Source organism: Balaenoptera physalus (assembly GCF_965194825.1).
Source record: "Balaenoptera physalus genome assembly, chromosome: 3".
Taxonomy (NCBI): Eukaryota; Metazoa; Chordata; class Mammalia; order Artiodactyla; family Balaenopteridae; genus Balaenoptera; species Balaenoptera physalus.
Genome location: NC_138890.1, coordinates 12,183,970 through 12,203,763, shown reverse-complemented (window position 1 = coordinate 12,203,763; position 19,794 = coordinate 12,183,970). Strand labels below are relative to the sequence as shown.

The 19,794-nt window shown below is 53.5% G+C and overlaps 2 protein-coding genes across 8 annotated transcripts; one reads left to right on the top strand and one right to left on the bottom strand.

The window, feature by feature from the left end:
- Positions 1-68: 68 nt before the first annotated feature.
- BABAM1 (BRISC and BRCA1 A complex member 1) lies at positions 69-7,985 on the bottom strand. 4 transcript variants are annotated; one of them, XM_082453384.1, is made up of 10 exons: positions 7,872-7,985; positions 7,486-7,574; positions 6,639-6,977; positions 5,345-5,403; positions 4,631-4,751; positions 4,471-4,549; positions 3,703-3,727; positions 1,829-1,958; positions 1,547-1,633; positions 69-574 (listed from the first exon to the last, which is right to left on the bottom strand). In XM_082453384.1, exons 3-10 carry the CDS (start codon positions 6,924-6,926, stop codon positions 371-373), a joined length of 993 nt encoding a protein of 330 aa, XP_082309510.1. In that variant the 5' UTR covers positions 6,927-6,977; positions 7,486-7,574; positions 7,872-7,985; the 3' UTR covers positions 69-370. The 4 variants fall into 4 exon arrangements, with proteins under 4 accessions (XP_082309510.1, XP_082309513.1, XP_082309512.1 ...); XM_082453387.1 differs by having other exon boundaries at positions 7,486-7,612; positions 7,872-7,972; XM_082453386.1 differs by having other exon boundaries at positions 7,486-7,712; positions 7,872-7,940.
- A 359-nt stretch (positions 7,986-8,344) lies between these two features.
- Positions 8,345-18,624, top strand: USHBP1 (USH1 protein network component harmonin binding protein 1). 4 transcript variants are annotated; one of them, XM_082453363.1, is made up of 12 exons: positions 8,345-11,193; positions 11,288-11,436; positions 11,667-12,105; positions 14,104-14,229; positions 14,405-14,541; positions 14,713-14,853; positions 15,090-15,305; positions 15,927-16,020; positions 16,727-16,948; positions 17,644-17,750; positions 17,984-18,106; positions 18,364-18,624. In XM_082453363.1, the coding sequence occupies exons 1-12, from the start codon at positions 11,140-11,142 to the stop codon at positions 18,551-18,553; spliced, it is 1,998 nt and encodes a 665-aa protein (XP_082309489.1). In that variant the 5' UTR covers positions 8,345-11,139; the 3' UTR covers positions 18,554-18,624. The 4 variants fall into 4 exon arrangements, with proteins under 4 accessions (XP_082309489.1, XP_082309487.1, XP_082309490.1 ...); XM_082453361.1 differs by having other exon boundaries at positions 8,347-11,193; positions 15,927-16,176; XM_082453362.1 differs by having other exon boundaries at positions 8,352-11,193; positions 15,132-15,305; positions 15,927-16,176.
- Positions 18,625-19,794: the final 1,170 nt, after the last annotated feature.

Below are 19,794 nucleotides of genomic sequence, written 5' to 3'. Positions count from 1 at the left end.
ATTCTCCTTTCTGCTCAGTGGGTGGGTTTTCCGTCACTTGCAACAAAAAAGATTCCAATTAACACAAGTTGACTGTTGTGGACCTGGGTTAGGGATTCTCAGATTTTTATTTTGATGACAAAAATCACACAGGGCACAACAAGAATCACAACTGAAAAACTGGGAGTGGGATATGGGCTAGGAAACATAGGGAATGGGTGTCCAGAGTCCCTGGAATGCTTCCTGGAATCCTAGGTTGCCTTCAGGGCTCCCCAGGTACCTTGGATACCTCCTAGGCCTCCCTCTGGGGGTCCCACAGAGCCCAGTGTGAGAACCAGCATTCTCGGCCAAGTGTTTCATCGTACTAGAAGGTTGGCTGTACAGGGATGGTTCAGACAGTGGCCTCAACCTCGGTGGCTTCATCGTCCTCCTCCAGCAGGCTGTAGGAGGCATGGCTTTGGCAGGGCCGCTGCAATGGGTGCGCCAGAAGCTTGGCCATACAGTTGTGCAGCTCAAGGGCTGGCCCAGCCAGCGCCACCTCGTACTTATAGCTGGTACCCTTGGTATCCAGGCTTCCCATGAAGGCAAACATGTCCTATGGGGCCAAGGAAGGGCTGTTCAGGCAGAGGTTCCCCCTGACAGGCCCTCCCTGTCAGGCCCCAGGAGGGGGCCTCAGGAATGGGTGCCAAAGGGTAAAGAGGAGTTTGCGAGGCAGAAAACACTCCCACATTCAGCAAACATTTCCTGCCACCCACTCAGTGCTAGGGACCCCAAGAGGTCTCAGTGCTGGAGCCCCTAGTCTGGAGAGGCACAGTCGGATACAATGACCCCAGCCCCCATGCTGATCTACCTTGAGGAGCAGGGAAGTTTTCTCCAAGTAGGGACTTCCCGTTCGGGTACTGAAGTATAAGTAGGAGCTGGGCTCAACCCCCTCTGCTCACAGCTGGGTAAAGTGAGGCTCAGAGAGATAAGTGGCCGACTCGAGATGCCACAACTAGTTCAGGGCTGGGATGTAAAGGACCAGCAGAGCCTGGCAAGGCAGGGAGGGAAGCGTGCTCCAGGCAGAGGACACAGAGAAAGCGAAGGCAGGAAGAGAGAGAAGCAGGGGGCGCTGGGGATGAGGTGGACAGGACCTTACATGCTCATGGGCCACTGTCCCAATAGCCCCATTAGCTCACTGAAGACATGTGGGAAATGGTAGTTGAATGACCATGATCCAGCAGGACCAGGAACGCTAAGGAGAAGACTAATGGCAGAGCAGTGCGTGGGTGGGCAGGGACGGGTGACTTCCCTCCTCCTGATGCCAGGAGAGCACAGGTGCCTCTAAGCCTGTTGCCAGGTACCACTGTGCCAGAGACACACTGTGTGACCCTGGTCTAGTTGCTGGCCCTCTCTGAGCCTGTTTTCCCTCAGCAAAGATCATGAACTAGGGGGCTGGCATTAAATGCCCTGAAGTCCCTTAGTGATTCAAAGCCCCCCTTCCCCTCAAGGCCGGGGCAGGTGGGTTCGGAGCCATCCCATCTGCACCTACATCCGCCTGCCACCCACACCCACAGCAGCCTCTCACCTTCCAACTCATCTCCTCCTCCTTCTCGTCGGCGCCGTTGTGGATGTAAACAACATCAAAGAAGAAATACGGGCACTGGAACATTTTCTGCAGGGGAAGAAAGCCAGCCTTTGGGACTTTGGTCACCCCATGCCCCCATGATCACAATTCCCCAGCTACTGCCCAAGACTCTGGGAACCTGACTCTAGGCACCCCAGCTCCTGTGGTCAGGAAGTCCCTCCTAGTGTCTAACCACCATCGTGCTGGCTGTAGGCATCCCTCCCTCTCCCAGGCCTCCCTCACCTTCATGGGCTCCGTCAGGGAGAACTGGGGCTGGCAGGGTGGACGACTATAGACCAGGATGGTTCGGACCACGTACGGCGGTGGAATCGTCTGCACATTCTCTGTGACTGGCAGCTCGGTCTTCTGCTGGCTGCGCAGCAGGGATGGGGGACAGGTCAGAGCACACCCTGGTAGCCCACCGCTATTGTCACCCTCAGAGAGCCCAGCTCCTCACCCCGTATGTGAGGCCCCACCTGACCCCTCCCAAGTTCACTGTTGCCTCTGAGCCTTCCCACATGCTGTTCCCTCTACCCCAGCAACTCCCCAGCTTTGCCTTTCTGCCTGACCTCTCCTGCTCCATCAGAGGTTTTGCTGACCCCTAAGCTAGGGCCTGCTCAGGCCACCCTCAGCATCCTGAGCGTCCCCCATCACTGTGTTGAGCTGGACCTGCCCTACCAGGCCAGGAGACTCTGAGGCAGGGACCACATCTTATAGGCAAAGTCAGTGCCCAGTTTCCCACTCAGCCACAGATGGTTCTCACATTGAGTACAGGGCACTAGGCAGACAGAGGGCTAATGTCCTTAATATGTAAAAAACAAATCTGATCACCAACAAGAAAAAAGCCGACATCCCCCTAGAAAAATAGGTAAAGGGAACAAATAGACAAATTACTGAAGGAATACTGAATGGCTTAAAAATGAATGAAAAGAAAAGCACAGCAGAGTAAGATGTGGCCTCTTCCCACCTATCAGATGGGCAGAACTTTCAGCCCTATGATCAACCCTGGTGCTGGGGGAGGTAAACAGGGTTAATTTCCTGGGAAAGTGCTTTGGCAAAGTCTAGCAAAATTAAAAACACACACCACCTTGTTCCAGCCTGTTCTCCATTAGGAATTTACCCCATAGATTCACTTGCAAAATCTGCTGAGACGGGCAAAACAAGCTCCTTGGCCACCATCAAGGGGCTGGCAAAAACAGGGCTTAGAATACTTGGGCCCACAAGCTAAGAACCTTTTTCATTTTTAAATGGTTGGGAAGAAAGAAAACCAAAAGGAGAATATTTTGTGACAATCAGAAATGTGAAATTCAAATTTGTGCCTGCAAATAAAGTTTTATTGGCACACAGCCACGCCCACTTGCGTACCTATGGTCTGTGGCTGCTTTCTAATTAAAATGGGCAGAGTCTGGTTGCCAAGACAGAGACGATGTGGCCAACAAAGTCAAAAATATTTACTACCTGGTCCTTTAAAGAAAAAGTTGGCTGCCTCCAGGTTAAAAGAAAGTAGTGGAGGGACTTCCCTGGTGGTCCAGTGGTTAAGAATCTGCCTACCAATGCAGGGGACACGGGTTTGATCCCTGGTCTGGGAAGATCCCACATGCTGCGGAGCAACTAAGCCCGTGCACCACAACTACTGAGCCCACGTGCCACAACTACTGAGCCCATGCATTGCAACTACTGAAGCCCATGTGCTCTAGGGCCTGCGTGCTGCAACTACTGAAGCCCATGCGCCTAGAGCTCATGCTCTGCAGCAAGAGAAGCCACCGCAATGAGAAGCCCGTGCACTGCAACAAAGAGTAGCCCCCGCTTGCCGCAACTAGAGAAAGCCTGCATGCAGCTATGAAGACCCAGTGCAACAGTCAATCAATCAATCAATAAGAAAGTAGTGGAGAACCACTGGGCTGTCAGAGAATAACACAGAGGGCGAGATGTGAGAAGGAACCTCTTTTGCAAAAATGCTTCCAGACAGGTAAGTGAGCAATTGTTCCAGGGAGAAAGGGTGAGAAAAGAAGGCTTTAGGCCTCCCTAAAGGACTATTTCTGGGCTGTTTGGAGCTTTTACCCAGAAGGGGTTCTTCTCTTCAAAGGTGAACAATAATTTCCCCATGGGGGACTTACATGAGGCTGAAGAGACCTTCCAGATCTGGTGGGAATGCTAAGGAGAGCAGAGCAGCGCATGGGTGGGCAGGGGTGGGTGGCTTCCCTCCTGATGCTGGGAGAGCGCAGGTGCCTCTGAGCCGGTTGCCAGGACACACGCTGTGTGACCCTGTCCCACTCGCTTGCCCTCTCTGAGCCTGTTTTCCCTCAGCACAGATCATGAACTAGGGGGCTGGCATCAGATGCCCTGAAGGCCCTTAGTGATGCAAAGCCCCCTTTCCCTGAGGGCTAGGGCCATTCTCCTCACAAAGAAAGAGCTGTGGGTGTCCCTGTCCCCCTCCCCTCATTACTGTTTTCTTTGTAACTCACAGGGATCATATTATATTTAAGTTCTGGGCTGCAGTGAGCCTTTAATGTTCCAATTAATATAAAATGTGCTATGCCCAGGTTGAAGGGGCTGTAGCAATGATTATGACTTTTCAGTCACATACGGCCACTTGCTGAGCACCGACTGTGTACTTAGCCCTTCATGAAGTGTTCCCCAAGTGGATGCATTTTTGACATCCAGAGTCCAAATCAGCTGTTTTTGCTTCTGTATTCTGACTTTATCTTCACAGCGACCCTGTGGGGTAGGAGGTTTTGTGGCTCTCATTTTACAGATGAAGAAACTGAGGCTCAGAGGCGTGGCTGGCCCAAGCCTGATGTGGCAGAGCTGGGATCTAGACCTGAGCCAGGCCGAGCCAGGCCGAGCCAGGCCGCTCCCTGGGGCTCCCTGTGTGGAAAGGATACTGAAGGTGGAGCAGGACGCTGTCTCCAGGTCGTAGAGGCAGCTGCAGAGCTCTCGGGGATCAGAGGTCAGGCCGGACAGCTGCAGGGAAGCATGGGACTCAGCGAGGTGCTCCCTCAGCCCCAGGGGACCCCAGGGCACCCAGCCCTGCCCCAGCCTCACCCAGGCGGTGTCATCGTTCACCACCACCAGCGCGAACTCGTGGCTCTTGTCAATCTTGTGTTTTGTCCGCACGAACATCTCGATCATTTTCTGGGAGACGTTGAGGGCATTGGTTTTGGAGCTGGGGAGAGCCAGAGAGTGACCGGGTAGTTAAGGCCCAGGTCATGCGGCAGTGGGGGTGGCAGAGCCCAGCCGCGAACCCAGCCTAGCTGACCCCTCTCCAGCTCTTGCCCTCTCCGATGGGTCCCTCTGGCCAGCCTGGGTCTCACATCTGATCTGTGGGAGGCACCCCACCTTTGCTCAGCCACGGGTCATCACGAGTGCCAGGGAGGGGAAGGTGGGCTCGTCCTCAGGCCCCATCCAGGCCCTGCTGCCTGACCCCAATAAGACTTAGTTTCTCAGGGGCAAGGGTTTTGGAGTCAGCCAGGCCTTGGTCTGAGTCTGGCTCTGCCCATTTGCTGGGAGGCCTCGGGCAAGTCATTTTGCTTCTTGGAGTTTCCAAGTCATGGCTGCGACCTGGGTGGCGTGTGATAGCTCTCAAGTGCTTAGAACAGAGCCCCGATGGGCCGCAGCTGTATCATTACCAGTTATCATTGCTACTCTCCAATACCGCCAGGCCCCGGGGGTGAGTCTGAGAGAGACAGCCCTGCGTTTTTTGGGCTGGGCCCTTCCCAGCCATAGCTGCAAGCTCAAGCCCCCAAATATGCCTCTCACCTATTTAATGACTCCAGCTTTGGCAGCGACATTTCCTCCGACAGGTCCAGGCAGATGATCTGCAATGAAGTGGAAGGGTGGTGAGAGTTGTGACCAGCAGCACCTGGCGACTGAACATTAATGCAGGCCCCCACGCCACTCTGCTGGCCCTCTCCAAGCAGCCCCACTGGAAAAGGCCATATGATGACCCCCAATTCCCAGCCAAGCCATCCACTTTAGAAGGAGGCAGCTGAGGGAAAAGAGCACTGGACTAGGAGTCCAGGTTGATGAGTGAACAAACAAACCAGAGAACATTTAACACAGAAACAAGAAAACAAGGGAATAGTGGGATGAATTGTGGCTCTCTAAAAGATATATCCACCTGGGACTTCCCTGGTGGCGCGGTGGTTAGGAATCTGCCTGCCAAGGAAGGGGACACGGGTTCGAGCCCTGGTCCGGGAAGATCCCACATGCCGCGGAGCAACTAAGCCCGTGCGCCACAACTACTGAGCCTGCGTGCCACAACTACTGAAGCCCGCACGCCTAGAGCCTGTGCTCCACAACAAGAGAAGCCTCTGCAATGAGAAGCCTGCGCACCGCAACGAAGCCCCCGCTCGCCGCAACTAGAGAAAGTTTACACGCAGCAACAGACCCAATGCAGCCAAAGATAAATAAATAAATTTAAAAGATATATCCACCTGGAACCTCAGAATGTGAATTTATTTGGAATTAGGGTCTTTGCTGATGCAATTAAGGTAAAGATCTTGAGATAAGATCATTCTGATCTAAGAACAAGTGTCCTTATAAAAGAAAAGACTGGGGACTTCCCTGGCAGTCCAGTGGTTAAGACTCTGCGCTTCCACTGCAAGGGGCACGGGTTCGATCCCTGGTCAGGGAACTAAGATCCCGCATGCCACTCGGCCAAAAAACAAAAAACAAAAAAAGAAAGAAAAAAAGAAAAGAGAAGACTGGGAGACACAGAGGGGAAGGCTATGTGAAGACGGAGACAGAGATTGCAGTGATGCAGCCACAAGCCAAGGAACAACTGGAGCCACCAGAGGTTGGAAGAGTCAAGGAAGCCTCCTCCTCTAGATCCTGCAGAGGGAACGTGACACGTTCATTTCAGACTTCTGGCATCTGGAACTGTGAGAATATGAGTTTCTGTTGTTTTAAGCCACCGGGTTTGTGATAACTTGTTGTGGCAGCCCTAGGAGACTAGAACAAAGGGACCGTTTTCCAGAGCGGATCCTAAAAGACGATGTGTAACCCAAGGTTCCCTAACACCTCGAAGCCACTGGTCAAGCCCCTCACTTACCACTTTCTCTGGACAGTTGACCCTTGGCGTCCGCACCTGGACCTCTGGGGCTGGTGGAGGCACCTGCCACGGCTTGGGACCAGCTCCGGGAGGGTTGGCGGTCCCGTCGTCAGCACTGGCCGCCTCACCCTCGCCCTCGCTGCGGCTGCCCACACTGGCCTGGGCCCCCAGCGCCCGGTCCTCAGCCCCCTCAGGGTTGGAGCGAGTGCGGGGTCTGGGCTCAGCTGACTGCTCCTCTTCCTCCTCCTCCTCCTCTTCAGTGGGACTGCTGGGCTCCGCCACCTCCATGGCTCCTGAGTGGCTGGATGGAGCAGGTATGGGGGAAGCCAGGATCCTTCCCTTAGGGGTTTTAAAAGCATTTGGTTATTGGGCAGGAGAACAGGGCATGAGTCGCTTACTGACAATAAGAGTAACTCCTCTCAGGGCCTCAGTTTCCTCATCTGTAGGATGGGTGCCTTTAACACTTATCAGCCCAGCATCCACTCTGACTCGAGATAACAGTCTCCCATTTTTTTTCTGTAGGGCTAACCCCTCCCCTCCCCCTTTTGGCTAGTGAGCCACTGTGAATGGCTCAGAGATAGGGACATGACCCAACACACGCCAGTGAGGGGCAGCTCTGAGACTTCCAATAGTGCTGTTAGAGAAAAGGAACTCGTCAGTGTTGCAAAGCTGGGAAGTTACAAGTCGAGAGCTGCTGGGAGCCTCTTTTGCCTCCAAGAGGGAAAACAGAGCTTGCCTATAGTGATGCTCACCCAAAAAACGACAGATACACTTCTGAGCACCTGAATCCAGCTATGCCTAAATTCCCTTTCTTGCTTAAACCAGATTGAGTTGGGTTTTTTGTTACCTGAAACTGAAGACGTCTTGGTGAATAAAAGAATAATAACTTCCAGGGTTCTCTTCTCCGCAGTGGAGCGCTGGCTGCCTAGGGGGTGTCTGCACACGGAAGGGGAGCAGATCTGGTGTTACAATTCCTTTGAGGAAAAACAGGACGCCAGTGGAACGGTTTGCCCATCTGGGCAATGGGTGCAGGCTGCCGGGGATGGTCTCTGAGCCTTGCAGTCCCCACAACCTCTAAGGAAAACAAAGCTTAGCTTCAGCAAGAGGGATGGAGGCTAGCCTGCAGGAGAAACCAGAGCCTCAGGGCAAGCGAGGGGCTGAATTTCTGGGGCTAGGGAAGTTGGGCCTCTAGGGACGGATCCCGCACGCTTTCACCACCCAACTCCTGCTCACCGTAGCCTGAGCCTCCCTCCGACCCAGCTGGCGACTCGCTAGGAAGCCGCAGTCTTTAGCAGCCGGAAGTGGTACGGCGCGGCCGCCACGCCTCCTGGGAAATGTAGTTCAGCAGGCCGCAGGCCTAGAGGAGAGATGTATGGGACGAGGCTGGAGAGCCTTGGAAGCTGATAGGCTGATACTGTTCTAGGAGGTGGGGTTTGGATTGCGATAGTCTGGAGCGGAACTGAGTGGGGCGGGATCTGGAATGTGATTGGCTAAAGTCAGATAAGGCGGAGCTTTTATGTTTCTGGCAGATTCGGACTGCGCGGGTCAACGTTTCTACCATAACGAGGCAGCGTGGAGTTGCGCTTTCAGTGGGATAGGCTCAGAAAGATAGAGAAGTCCTAGTTTGCAGTGTGATTAAACGTAGCGGGACTGAGTTGGGTGGGATTTAGAAGAGGTGGGGCTGATTGGTGATTAATAGAGTTGACTGAACCTCAGTGAGGGGTTTTTGCGGCAGAGGTGGGCGGGGTCCAGAGCCCGAGGGCCCTACCAATTATTTAATTCTGCTCCTTATTTCACAAATATTTGCAAAAAATAAAAAATACTAAGCCAGAACTATTTCAAACCACCCTTCTTCATGCACACTTCTCCCTTCAGCTCCATAACCATTTAAAAACTGAGCCTCAGTTTATTTGTTAAAGTCTGCTAAGCCTGTCCACCTCAGCCAGGCTCTGGTTCAGTGACAGCCCAGAGGGGCTGTGGAAAATGAGCCTTGAAGGATGGAGAATTTTCTAGAAAAACAGGAGGAAGTTCATTCCAGGCAGAAAGAACCGCCTGGACAAAAGTCTGGAGGCTTTGAAGAGCCTTGGAGTGGTGGAACCTCTCACAGGTTAATATGGCCAGAGCAGAAGCTAAGAGTGAGAATTTCAATGCCCCGGATACCCCCAAGTCAGAGAATTGCAACTTCTCTCGCTACTACCTTTGCGGACACAGAAACAGGAAGATTCAGCCTCATAGCTTCTGTCAGTGGGACCAGGAAGATTCAGGCTATCCCAGGCTCTGCACAGTTTACACAGAAGTGCAGAAGGAAGGAAGGTGTGTTTCAGGCAGAGGTTAAGGCATGGCCAAAGGCACCAGGGTGTGAGAGAACTGAGAAACTTCAGCTGTTTACAGAGGAGGTTATAGCGGCTAGAGTGTGGAGTACAAACTGGTGCCAGCCGCAGGCATAATTTTTTTAAAGACCTTGAATGCCAGGCTGAAGAGCTTGAAATGTTTCCCAAGGGCAATGGGAAGCTATGGAGGGTGTATGAGCCAGGTAGGTGAACAGTGAGATCTCTGCGGCCTTGGTGGGGAAGGGAGTGGAGGGATGGCTGGGGAGCCCAGGGAGGGAGCTGGGCTGGTATCCAGGTTGGGGAGGAGAGGCTTGGGCTGTGACTATGGATGGAGATGAGGAGGAGGCCCTTTAGAGGTGGATGCAGGAAAAATGAGCAGGATGTAGGGACCATCTGGGCTCTGAGGAATCCAGCATTTATGGAGAAGAAACAGTAGCTGGCAGAGGAAGCAGAGATGGGATGGTCAGAGAGGTAGTAGGGAACAAGGAGGGTGCCTTATGATTCAGTTCCCGATGGTGCCTGGCCATGTGCAAATTGCTTGTTAAAATTTCCATAACACTGGTATATATGTATACACACACACACACACACACACACACACACACACACACACACAATATGGAATATTACTGAGCCATAAAAAAGAATGAAATAATGCCATTTGCAGCAACATAGATGGACCTAGAGATTATCATACTAAGTGAAGTGAGTAGACAAAGACAAATATCATATGATATCACCTATATGTAGAATCTAAAAAAATGATACAAATGAACTTATTTACAAAACAGAAATAGACTCACAGACATAAAAAAAACAAACTTATGGTTACTGGGAATTCCCTGGCGGTCCAGTGGTTAGGACTCTGCACCCTCACTGCTGAGGGCCCAGGTGAGGGCCTGGGTTCAATCCCTGGTGGGGGAACTAAGATCCCACAAGCTGCGTGGCACGGCCAAAAAACAAAGGAGGGGGGACAAAAAAAGAAAAGAAAACAAACTTATGGTTACCAAAGGGGAAGGGAGGAGGGAGGGATAAATTAGGAGTTTGGGATTAATAGGTACATACTACTATATATAAAATAGATTAAAAAAAAAAACAAGGACCTATGTATGGCACAGGGAACTATATTCAATATCTTGCAATAACCTATAACGGAAAGAACCTGAAAAAGAATAAAAAAGAATGAAAAGAATAAAATCACTTTGCTTTACACCTTAAACTAATACAACATTGTAAATCAACTATACTTCAATAAAAAGTTGTTTGTTTTGGAAAAAAACAACAAACTCCCATGACACTGTAGGAAGATATAGAAATTGAGGCTCAGAGGGGACCATCACTTGCTCAGGGGTACCAATCCCAGGTCTGTCTGTGACTTGAAGCGGAATGAGAACTCTGACCCTGACACTGAAGGAATAGGCAGAGGAAAGAAGTTCACAGGGGAGCCAGATGGAGAGCATCAGCCCAGGGGAGCATTCTAGCTTCCGAGAAATAAAATCCAAGGGTCAGAGATGGAGGAGCCATGGGCTTGGAAGCAGAGGCGAGGAGGGACTGACATCGTGGGAGCTGGACATGTGTTCTCCTGCTGGGGCTGGAGGAAGCCGCTGTCCTTGAAGAGGAAACTGCACAATAACAAGTCACATGGCCGGGGAGTGGGCTTCCTGTTTCCTGGCCCCTCCCAGGCTGGCCTTGGCCAGGCCAAGCCTGAGTAGGCAGTGGCCAGAGTGACCCCAAGAGTGTCCAGAGACTTGGTTTTCTGACCGAGGTGCTCCCAGAAGAACAGGGAATTAGAGTGGGCTGAGGGGACCAAACCCCAGGATTGGAACCTCTGGTTCAGGAGAGCGCTGGGGAGGAGAGAGGACTGTTGAAGTCCTCGTCCCAAGCCCAGATAGGGGAGGGAGAGGAGCAAAGAGGTAGTGAAAAATAAAGGAGGCAGAAAAGAAAGAAGAGGTGAGGGCAAATTTGAGAGGTTGTGAGCTGACCGTCAAGGGAGGCATTCAAATGTGCCAAATCAACATTGATAACTCAAGATCCTTTCGGAGAAGTGAAATCAATGCCTATATCACAGAACAGGAAATTGAGGCTATCATTTGCTTTGAGCTGAGATCAGGTTGTGGTTTTAGGGGGTGAGGAAGAGGAAGGATTCAGAGGACACTGATTTCTGGATAACAATGAGTGCCAGGGCCACACGGCCCCGAAGCCGGCGAGGGAGGCACGCTCTGCCCGTAAGTGTCCCCCGTCCCTGCCACACCCAACTCTGCGAGACCCCAGGACCCAGACCTGCCTGGCTCAGAGCTCAGCTCTGGGGATCATTTGCAGGGTGAGCTGGACCCTGTGGCAGAGAGTTCAGAAGAGGCTGAGGCAGCCAGTGGGAGCTCCGAGCCGGGCCCTGTGCCATCTCAGGATAGCTGCAAGCCAGAGCCGCTGGGCCCTGAGACGGAGGCCAAAGGGCAGGGCCTGGAGAGCAGGTAAGGCCCACTTGGTCTGTGTCCCCCACTACAGGCCTGGCACATCTTTCCCACCCATAGATCTGTTTATGTCCCTCCCCTACTCACACACATGCCATGGCTCCCATTGCCCTCAGTCTGACTTTCAAGGCCCTGCGTGATGCAGTCCCAGCCTTGTTACAAAGCTTCTTTGTGTTAGCTACCCCAGATGAACCCATTTCCAGAACTTTCCATCTTTCACCTCTTCACAGGACTGACAAAGAAGTTGATGGGGACTCTAGCAGGAGACCTGCTCCAGCCCCCGAGGGGCCCTATGAGCCTGCCCAGGAAGCCCACCAGGCCCCAGAGGCAGCCTCATGGGACAGGGAGAATGTCCCCTCTGGACCCAGAGCCCCTGACGTGTTTCAGACTCTCCAGCAAGCTCTGAGCTCTCTGGAAGCGGCTGCTGCTGCCTGGCGCCACCAGCCCCCAAGATGTCCTGGGCCGTTGGAGGCAAAGGACAGAAGCGAGGGGGGACCAAAGCCCTGCTTGGAGCAGGAGCAGGCTGGGAGCTGCCAGCGGGATGCAGCCCGATTGACTGAAAGGAACGCCTGGCTGCGTTTGGCCCTGGGCAGCCGTGAGGACGAGCTGATCCGCACACAGAACTCCCTGAAGGCCTTCCAGGCTGAGAAGGAAATGCTGCAGAGAGAGGTGAGTGGGGCAGGCCTGCCTCCCAGGGCTCTCTGGTGGGAGGGAGGCAGCAGGCCTGTTGTAGGACACATTCAATCATTTGTTCATTTGTAAAACTTTTGTGGAGGCTTGGCTGCTGAACCCCAAAGAGACAAAGGTCCCTTGTAACCTTAGTTAAGGTGATCAGAGAGGCCCAGTGAGGAGGCGGCGACACTTGAATAAAGACCACAGGGGGGCAAGGGAGGAACCATGCAAGGAGCTGGGGAAGAGCATTCCAGGCAAAGGGAACAGCATATGCAAAGGCCCTGAGGTTGGAGTCTGATTACTGTGTTCAATGAACAGTGAGGAGGCCAGTGTGGGGCTGAGCAGGAGGAGACAAGGGTACGGAGGTGGTGGGAGCAGATCCTGGAGTGCCTTGCGGGCTGCAGGGAGGATTTGAGCTTTTGCTCTGAGTGAGGTGGGGGCCACAGAGGGTTCCAAGCAAGCAAGGGTGGAGACCTGATGCAGGCATTCACAGGTTGCCCTCTCGCCACTGTGGGAGGAACAGCTAGTGGAGGGAGAGGCTGGAATCTTGGAGATCCAGGAGGAGGCACTGGTCCAGACATGTAAGGGATGGAAGCTGTGGAGGTGGTGAGAAGTGGGCAGATTCTGGGTGATGCTGAAGGTGGAGCTGGCAGGTGGGGTGTGAAAGCTGGAGAGGGGTTGAGGACAAGCCCTGGGTTGGGAGCCTAGGAGACTGGAAGTGAGACATAGGGAGCCTGCAGATTTATGCCGGGCCGCACGGCTTGCGGGATCTCAGTTCCCCGACCAGACCCCCAGGTGACCGCAGTAAAAGCACTGAGTCCTAACCACTGGACTGACAGGGAATTCCCTTGTTTTATTTTAGACTCCACATATAAGTGAGGTCACACAGTATTTGTCTTTATCTGGCTGATTTATTTCACTTAGCATAGTGCCTTCAAGGTCCTCTTATGTTGTCACAAATGGCAAGGTTTCTTCTTTTACGGATGAATAATATTTCATTGTATAAATGTATATACCACATCTTCTTATCCATTCATCCATCAACGGACACTTAGATTGCTTCCATGTCTTGGCTCTTGTAAATAATGCTGCAATGAACATGAGGGTACGGATGTCTTTTCGAGTTAGTGTTTTGGTTTCTTTTGGATAAATACCCAGAAGTGGAATTGCTGGATCATGTGGTCATTCTATTTTTACTCTTTTGAGGAAATGCCATGCTTTTTTTCCATAGCGGGTGTGCCTATTTACATTCTCACCAACGGTGCATGAGGGTTCCCTTTTCTCCACATCCTCGCCAACACTTGTTATCTCTTCTTTTTTTTTTTTAATATTTATTTATTTATTTGGTTGTGCCGGGTCTTATTTATTTATTTATTTGTTTATTTATTTATTTTTTAATATTTATTTTTGGCTGTGTTGGGTCCTCGTTTCTGTGCGAGGGCTTTCTCTAGTTGCGGCAAGCAGGGACCACTCACTCTTCATCGCGGTGCGCGGGCCTCTTCACTATCGCGGCCTCTCTTGTTGCGGAGCACAGACTCCAGACGCGCAGGCTCAGTAGTTGTGGCTCACGGACCTAGTTGCTCTGCGGCATGTGGGATCTTCCCAGACCAGGGCTCGAACCCCCGTGTCCCCTGCATTAGCCGGCAGACTCTCAACCACTGCGCCACCAGGGAAGCCCTCTTGTCTTTTTGATGCTTGCCATTCTAACTGATGTAAGGTGGTATCTCATTGTGGTTTTGATTTGCATTTCCCTAAGGATCAGTGATGTTGAGCGTCTTTTCATGTACCTGTCGGCCATCTGTATGTCTAAGGAAAGAGAAGTCTTGAGTGGCTGAGTGACTTGTGCAAGTTTATACAGGGAGGGGTTTGGCAGGATGAGTGTCTGGGGGTCCTACCTTCCACCTGGGGCTCTTGCCACTGCTCCAGGAACAGGTCTTAGAGAAGGATGGTGGGTGGTTTGAGCACCCAGGCCTGACATCCCCCATTGCCCCACAGGTCCAGGAGCTGCAGGATTCCCTGCTGAGGCTGAAGCCCTTCCCACCTCCCTCCTGTGACCAAGCAGGCGGCTCGGGTAGTGGTTCCAGCAGCTCTGGGGCTGACGGGGAGACCTGGGGCACTCAGGTGAGTGTGGGAAGCTGAAAATCATGCATGATCTTAAGATCCTTAGGATTCAGGGCCATGAGACTCAAATCCTGGTCATGTGATCCAATAACTTCTGGGGTTGGAAAAGACCTAAACTCATGATGCTGGGCTCTCAATGACAATCTGGGTGAATCGAGTCACCTTCTTCTGGCAGGATCCCTTCTCCCTGGCTCACCCCTTGCTCCGGCGCCTCCAGAGTGATTCCAGCACCCAGATGCTTGGGCCTCTCCTCACCCAGCTCCTTGCCCCTGAGATGCACATCATGGAAGCCCAGATGGAGCATCTCCAGGGGTAAGAGCCACAAATGCTAAGCTCATAAGGGCACTGGTGCCTCCCAGCTGGGTTATAAAGCCAGGAGTCTGGAGCTGGATTTGGGGTGGGGTGGGGAAGGGTGGAAATCAACTGGGTTCTAACTGCCCTTCAAGGCCTCTCACTTTGCCTCTTCCCCACCTCTGGAGGCAGGAACATTGAGAAGCTCAAATGCTTCAACCGTCTGCTGTCAGCTGTGCTCCAGGAGTACAAGGGCCGGTGTGAGGGCCTCAGCATGCGGCTGGGCCAGCGGGAGGCTGAGGCCACTGCATTGCGTCTAGCCTTGCAGTATAGGTCAGTGTACCCTGCCCATAATATCACTGACTGGGAGGGAAATGGGTGTCCTCAGAGGATAGCGCCAATCCCCAGAGAGAGACAGAGCCCTCGCAGGAAAGTACTTTCCCTCACCACGGAAATTAACTTAAGGCAATTTTAGTCCAAGAGTGCTGAAGGAGTTTACAAACTCCCAGGGGTGGGGGTGGGAGGAGTAGTGAGGGGTCCAGGAGCATGTGAGGATGTCACCTACACAGCAAGATGGGTGTCCTGGAGCGCTCAGAACTGGTGTCCCACAGTGAACACTGTGAGGAGGCATATGGGGCCTTGCTCACTCTTCGGAAGGCAGACTCAGGAGCAGGAGAAGAAGCCTTCATGGATAACTTGGAGGCGGCTGAGAAGGAAGCTCAGAGGCTTCTGGTGCAAGAGGAGGCTGCCATGGATGGAGGGATACTGCAGGATCCACGTCCAAGGTACCCCTGGGAACCCTGGGGACTGGGTGGGCCAATGAGTGGGGCTCTGATTGGAGAAAATGGGGCTCCCAGAACTGGCCACATGTTGGGGGTTGGTATGGTTCCTATGGTTGGCATGAGGCCTGCTGGAGTTGGCTGGTTGCTATGCAACAAAGTTGGCACAGTGGTGACAGCCATTGGGGTTGCTATAGGACCCACCAGAGTTGGCATGAAGATGGATGATGGTGCCCACTGATTAGAAATGGCATGATGGAGCTTAATGGGGTTGGCTTGATGTTGGTACCCACTGGCGTTGGCATGATGCTGCCTGACAGGGTTGGCAAGTTGAGTGATGGTCCCCATTGGGTTGGTGTGATGGCATCCACCATGATAACATGAGTGACTGTGCCCATCGGCATGATGGTGTTCATCCATCATTCATCATTGATGGCTGATGTTGCCCATTGGGGTTTACATTATGGTACCCACCATGTTGGTTTGACCATGCCCAGCATAGATGGCATAGGAAGGACCCATCATAGTCAGTAAGATGGAAGCTGATGAAGCCCACCAGGGTTGGCACGAAGTTAGCACAACCATGCCCAGCAGTGTTGACACAGGCCCCTCTTCTGTTTCCTGTAGCCCCGAGGGCAGCAGTGTGGATAGGCCCACACCACAGGAGGTGGCTATCCAGCTCCAGTGCTACGTCCAGCGTCTCCAGGAACGCCGTGCTCTGGTGAAGATTCCCCCAGAGCCTGGTGCCACCTTGGCACCCATGTCTGCTGTGCCCCGTGCAGAAGCCATGGTGCAGGCCATTCTGGGGACCCAGCCTGGCCCAGCCCTGCCCCGGCTGGAGAAGATGCAGATCCAGGAGGACCTGGTGGCCACACGGGTACACATGGGCTGTGGCCACTGTGTCAGTCTTTCCTGGTGGGACCAAACCCTTTGCTGAGTCTGAGAGAGATGTGATTCAGGGACCAAGTAGCAAGGGAGAGTTTTGCTGGGCTGGGGACAAGCTTCCTGGAGGGAGGAGAGTTGGAGCTGGGGTTTTGAGGGATGACTAGGAATTAGTCCTCTGGAATTCAGTTTCTCACAAGACTCCCAATCTAGCTTTCCAAAATGCCCCTCCTATGGAAAAGAGATAGGGGCAGGGGACATAATCTGGGGTTTATAACCTGGCATGAAAGCTGAGGTTCTGAATTTGGAGAAACTCAGACACTTCCACTGAACTGCTACTTGACCTTGTCTAATATACTTGCTCTCTCTGAACTGCCATTTCTACAGCTGTTGTTTTTATGGATGATATTTCCCATCTTGCAAGATCGTGGCGAGGGTTGGGGTTCTTGCCTGACCTGCTCTCAGTGGGCGCCTCCTAGAGCCTCAGTTTTCCCAACAATTGACCCTAGAGGTGCAAACCCTCTACCCTCTCCTTGGTCTCTTAGGAGACCCTAGCAGACCTGATGCTTCGGCTACAGCTGGTGCGGCGGGAGAAGCGGGCTCTGGAGCTGCGGGAGGCTGCCCTCCGAGCCCAGGGCCCAGCCCACGTGCTCCTGCTGGAGCAGCTGCGCTGGGAGCGCGCAAAGCTCCGGACTGGGGGGGCCAACAGCAGTGGTGGAGACAGCAGTGGAGGCGGGAGCAGTGGAGATGAAGAGGAGTGGTCCCAGGTGAGTGGCCCTGCCTGGACCTGGTAGGGATAGCAGTATATTACTGGCTATGTGGTCCTGGTTAATCATAGCCCCCCTTGAGCCTCAGTTTCCATTTCTACGCACAAAAAAAGGAGTTGAATGTTTAAGCTGCAGGTTTCTTTCTTTGAGGGTATTTAGCCCAATAAGCCCCAAGGGATTTAGTGTCTTCCAGTCACACCTGTGCCTCCTCCTTCCCACCCCCAGGCTGATTCATTTTCCCCCTCTAGCTTCCTCCCTGAGGCTTTCCTTTTTGCCCCTTACTGTCTAATCATGTCTGTCCTCTGCTTAACGCCTTAGCAGCTTCTGGAACCCTCCTTTGAATCATCTCTCCTACCTCCAAGGCTTTGTAAGTGCTGTGCCCCTGCCAGGAACACCAGTCACTTCCCTCTTTTTCTAATTAAGTCCTCAACCTCCTACAGGTCTGAGCTCAGACATCACCTCCTCCAGGAAGTCCTCGTGGACTGCCTGAAAATGAGATATTATTTATTTCCCTGTACCTTATTGGGGTACCCTTATTGGGTACTGTACCCTTATTGGGGTATCTCACCAGAGTGGGGGCTCTGTGAGAGCAGGGGCTGTAGCCACCACAATCTGGGCAACTTCGATGTCCAACTTGGGCTGAGCACACACTCAGCCTAGGCCAGTGTCACTACCCTCCCTGCTGCCTCCCACAGGGCCCTCCGGCTGTCCCTGGTGGCAGCAGGGGTGTTGATGGAGGCCAAGTGAGCAAAGTGCAGAACCCAGAAGAGCTAGCCCAGGAACTGTCAGCATCACTCACCCGGTGTGTGCCTGAGTCCTGTGCTGGGGGATATGGGTCCTGTGCTGGGGGATATGTGGCCTGGGTAGGGGAAATATGTGAGAGCCCGTGGGGGTGTTACATGCCGTGCAGGGCTGGGTATACACCTGCATACAGTTGTGTTCACATGGAAACATCTTGGGCAGGTGGGTGGGAGGAGGGAAGGAAGACAAGATTGGCTGTGGATGTGAGCCCCTCTCTCTCCACCCCTGTACCAGGGCTCTGGGCCTGCGGGAGCAGCTGCAGTCCTTGCGGGAAGAGCTGGAAGAGGTGGCTCAGAAGGGGCGAGCCAGACGTGCTCAGAGTACTGAGCTGAACAGTGATTTATGCAAAGCTCACAGGTGGGTCCCCCTATGTGACCTCAGAAGCATCCCTGGCTCTCCCTGGGCTTCAGCTTCCCCCCTGTAAGGTGGGTGGCAGCTTCAATCCATTCCACACCTCCTCTGGTGTCTGATGTGTGTCAGCCCCTGCTGAGTGATTCTGGGACCCCAGGAAGACCCAATCTCAAAGAGCTCCTGTCTGGGGCTGGGAGTACATAGCCCCTGTCTTGGGTGGAATGGGGGGGCTGTTTCCTGGCTCATCCTCCTACTCCCTCCAGTGCCCTGGTCATGGCCTTCCGTGGTGCCCACCGGAAGCAGGAAGAGCAACGGCGGAAGCTGGAGCAGCAGGTGGCACTGATGGAAGCCCGACAGGCAGAGGAGCTGGCAGTGCTGGAAGCCACCGCAAGGGCCCTGGGGAGGCCCAGACCGCCCTGCCTGCCTCCACGGCCAGGGGGGACCTTTCTATAAGCCCTGCTCTGGTTGTGTCTGGACGTGCCAGATAGTTATGGCAGGTCATGTCATAAACTGTTCTGGAGTGATGTTATGTCATGTGGCATGACTTTGCATGTTGAGGCGTGTTTGGTGTGATGGGGGCTGATACCTGGGTGTCCGGGGCTTGATAGTGGCCAGGCATTTGAGATAAACTTGGTATCTTTGGCCTGACACCATGTGGCATGTGAAGAGACATGTCAGCAGGGTCATGCCAGAAGCAGCTTGGGCTGTGGGGACAGGATCCCCAGGGCTGGCTGGGGGGATTCAGGGTTCAGTGAGGTTACATAGCCAGAGCTGAAATTCCAACCCTTATCTGTCTCCAGAAGCCCAGGGAGGAGTCCACTGGGGCAGGGCACACCTCCTTCCCAGGGAAATGCTGGGTTTGGCCTGGCAGATGTTCCCAAGAGGAAGATACTCGTAACCCAGAAGGAAGACTGAAGCCTGAACAGTTCAGGGTGTGGAACATTAGCTGGAAGAGCATTGCTCCCTGAGTGAAAGTGGAGGGAGGAGGAATCAGAGATGGCTTTGGAATTTGCATTCAAAGAATGTGGAGCTAAGGTAAAGGGCCTCTGGGTGGTGAGCAAAGCAAAGGGAAGAAAAGCTGCAAGCAGTCATTCAGGGGGTTTGTACAGCTGTTGATGAGGAACTCAGAGAGGTGCTAATGGTGGGCAAAGAGGCACACTGCCTTCCAGGGCCTGGATGGCCCTTGGCCAGGCTGAGTTCAGTCTTTCACCTGCCAGAGATGGGAGCTGTGGGAGGTGTTAGTGTCAGATTAATAGCAGGCCGCTGATTAGCATGTTATTTGCATAGGCCACACCCCTTGCCCTTCCACCCGGGTCTGGCAGGGTTGGGAAAGGGGGGCTGGGCTCAACCCTGCCGCTCCGGATTAGTGGCCAGCTGTCCCGTCCTGGGCGGTAGCTGAAACTCAAGACGGGGATTAGAAAGATTTTCATTCTCAGCCCGGTGGGGGGTGGGGTGGGGTGGGGTGGGGGGCGGGGTTCCAGGCAGCACCTGTGCAGGTGTGTGCGCGGCGTTACCGGCTCACCCTGGGAGGGCAAGGCTGGCCTGAGGTCGGCGCTAGTAAGCCGCCGGGACTCAACCTGGTCCTCCGGGTCCACAGACTCCTCGGGCAAGCGCTGGGGCTGGTGACCTTCGAACCCCGCGCACTCTCTCAGGACCGAGGCGGGCTTTGCAGAAAGCAGGCAAACTCAGGCAGG

Excerpts from the sequence above, each read along its gene's own strand:
- BABAM1 (XM_082453384.1), bottom strand. The coding sequence starts at position 6,926 with ATGGAGGTGGCGGAGCCCAGCAGTCCCACTGAAGAGGAGGAGGAGGAG. Across the intron at positions 4,752-5,344 it reads AAGCTGGAGTCATTAAATAG|CTCCAAAACCAATGCCCTCA; the intron begins GTGAGAGGCATA and ends GGCTCTCCCCAG. Across the intron at positions 575-1,546 it reads AGGAGGAGATGAGTTGGAAG|GACATGTTTGCCTTCATGGG; the intron begins GTGAGAGGCTGC and ends TTGGCCCCATAG.
- USHBP1 (XM_082453361.1), top strand. The coding sequence starts at position 11,140 with ATGAGTGCCAGGGCCACACGGCCCCGAAGCCGGCGAGGGAGGCACGCT. Across the intron at positions 15,306-15,926 it reads CTGCAGGATCCACGTCCAAG|CCCCGAGGGCAGCAGTGTGG; the intron begins GTACCCCTGGGA and ends TGTTTCCTGTAG. Across the intron at positions 18,107-18,363 it reads GATTTATGCAAAGCTCACAG|TGCCCTGGTCATGGCCTTCC; the intron begins GTGGGTCCCCCT and ends TACTCCCTCCAG.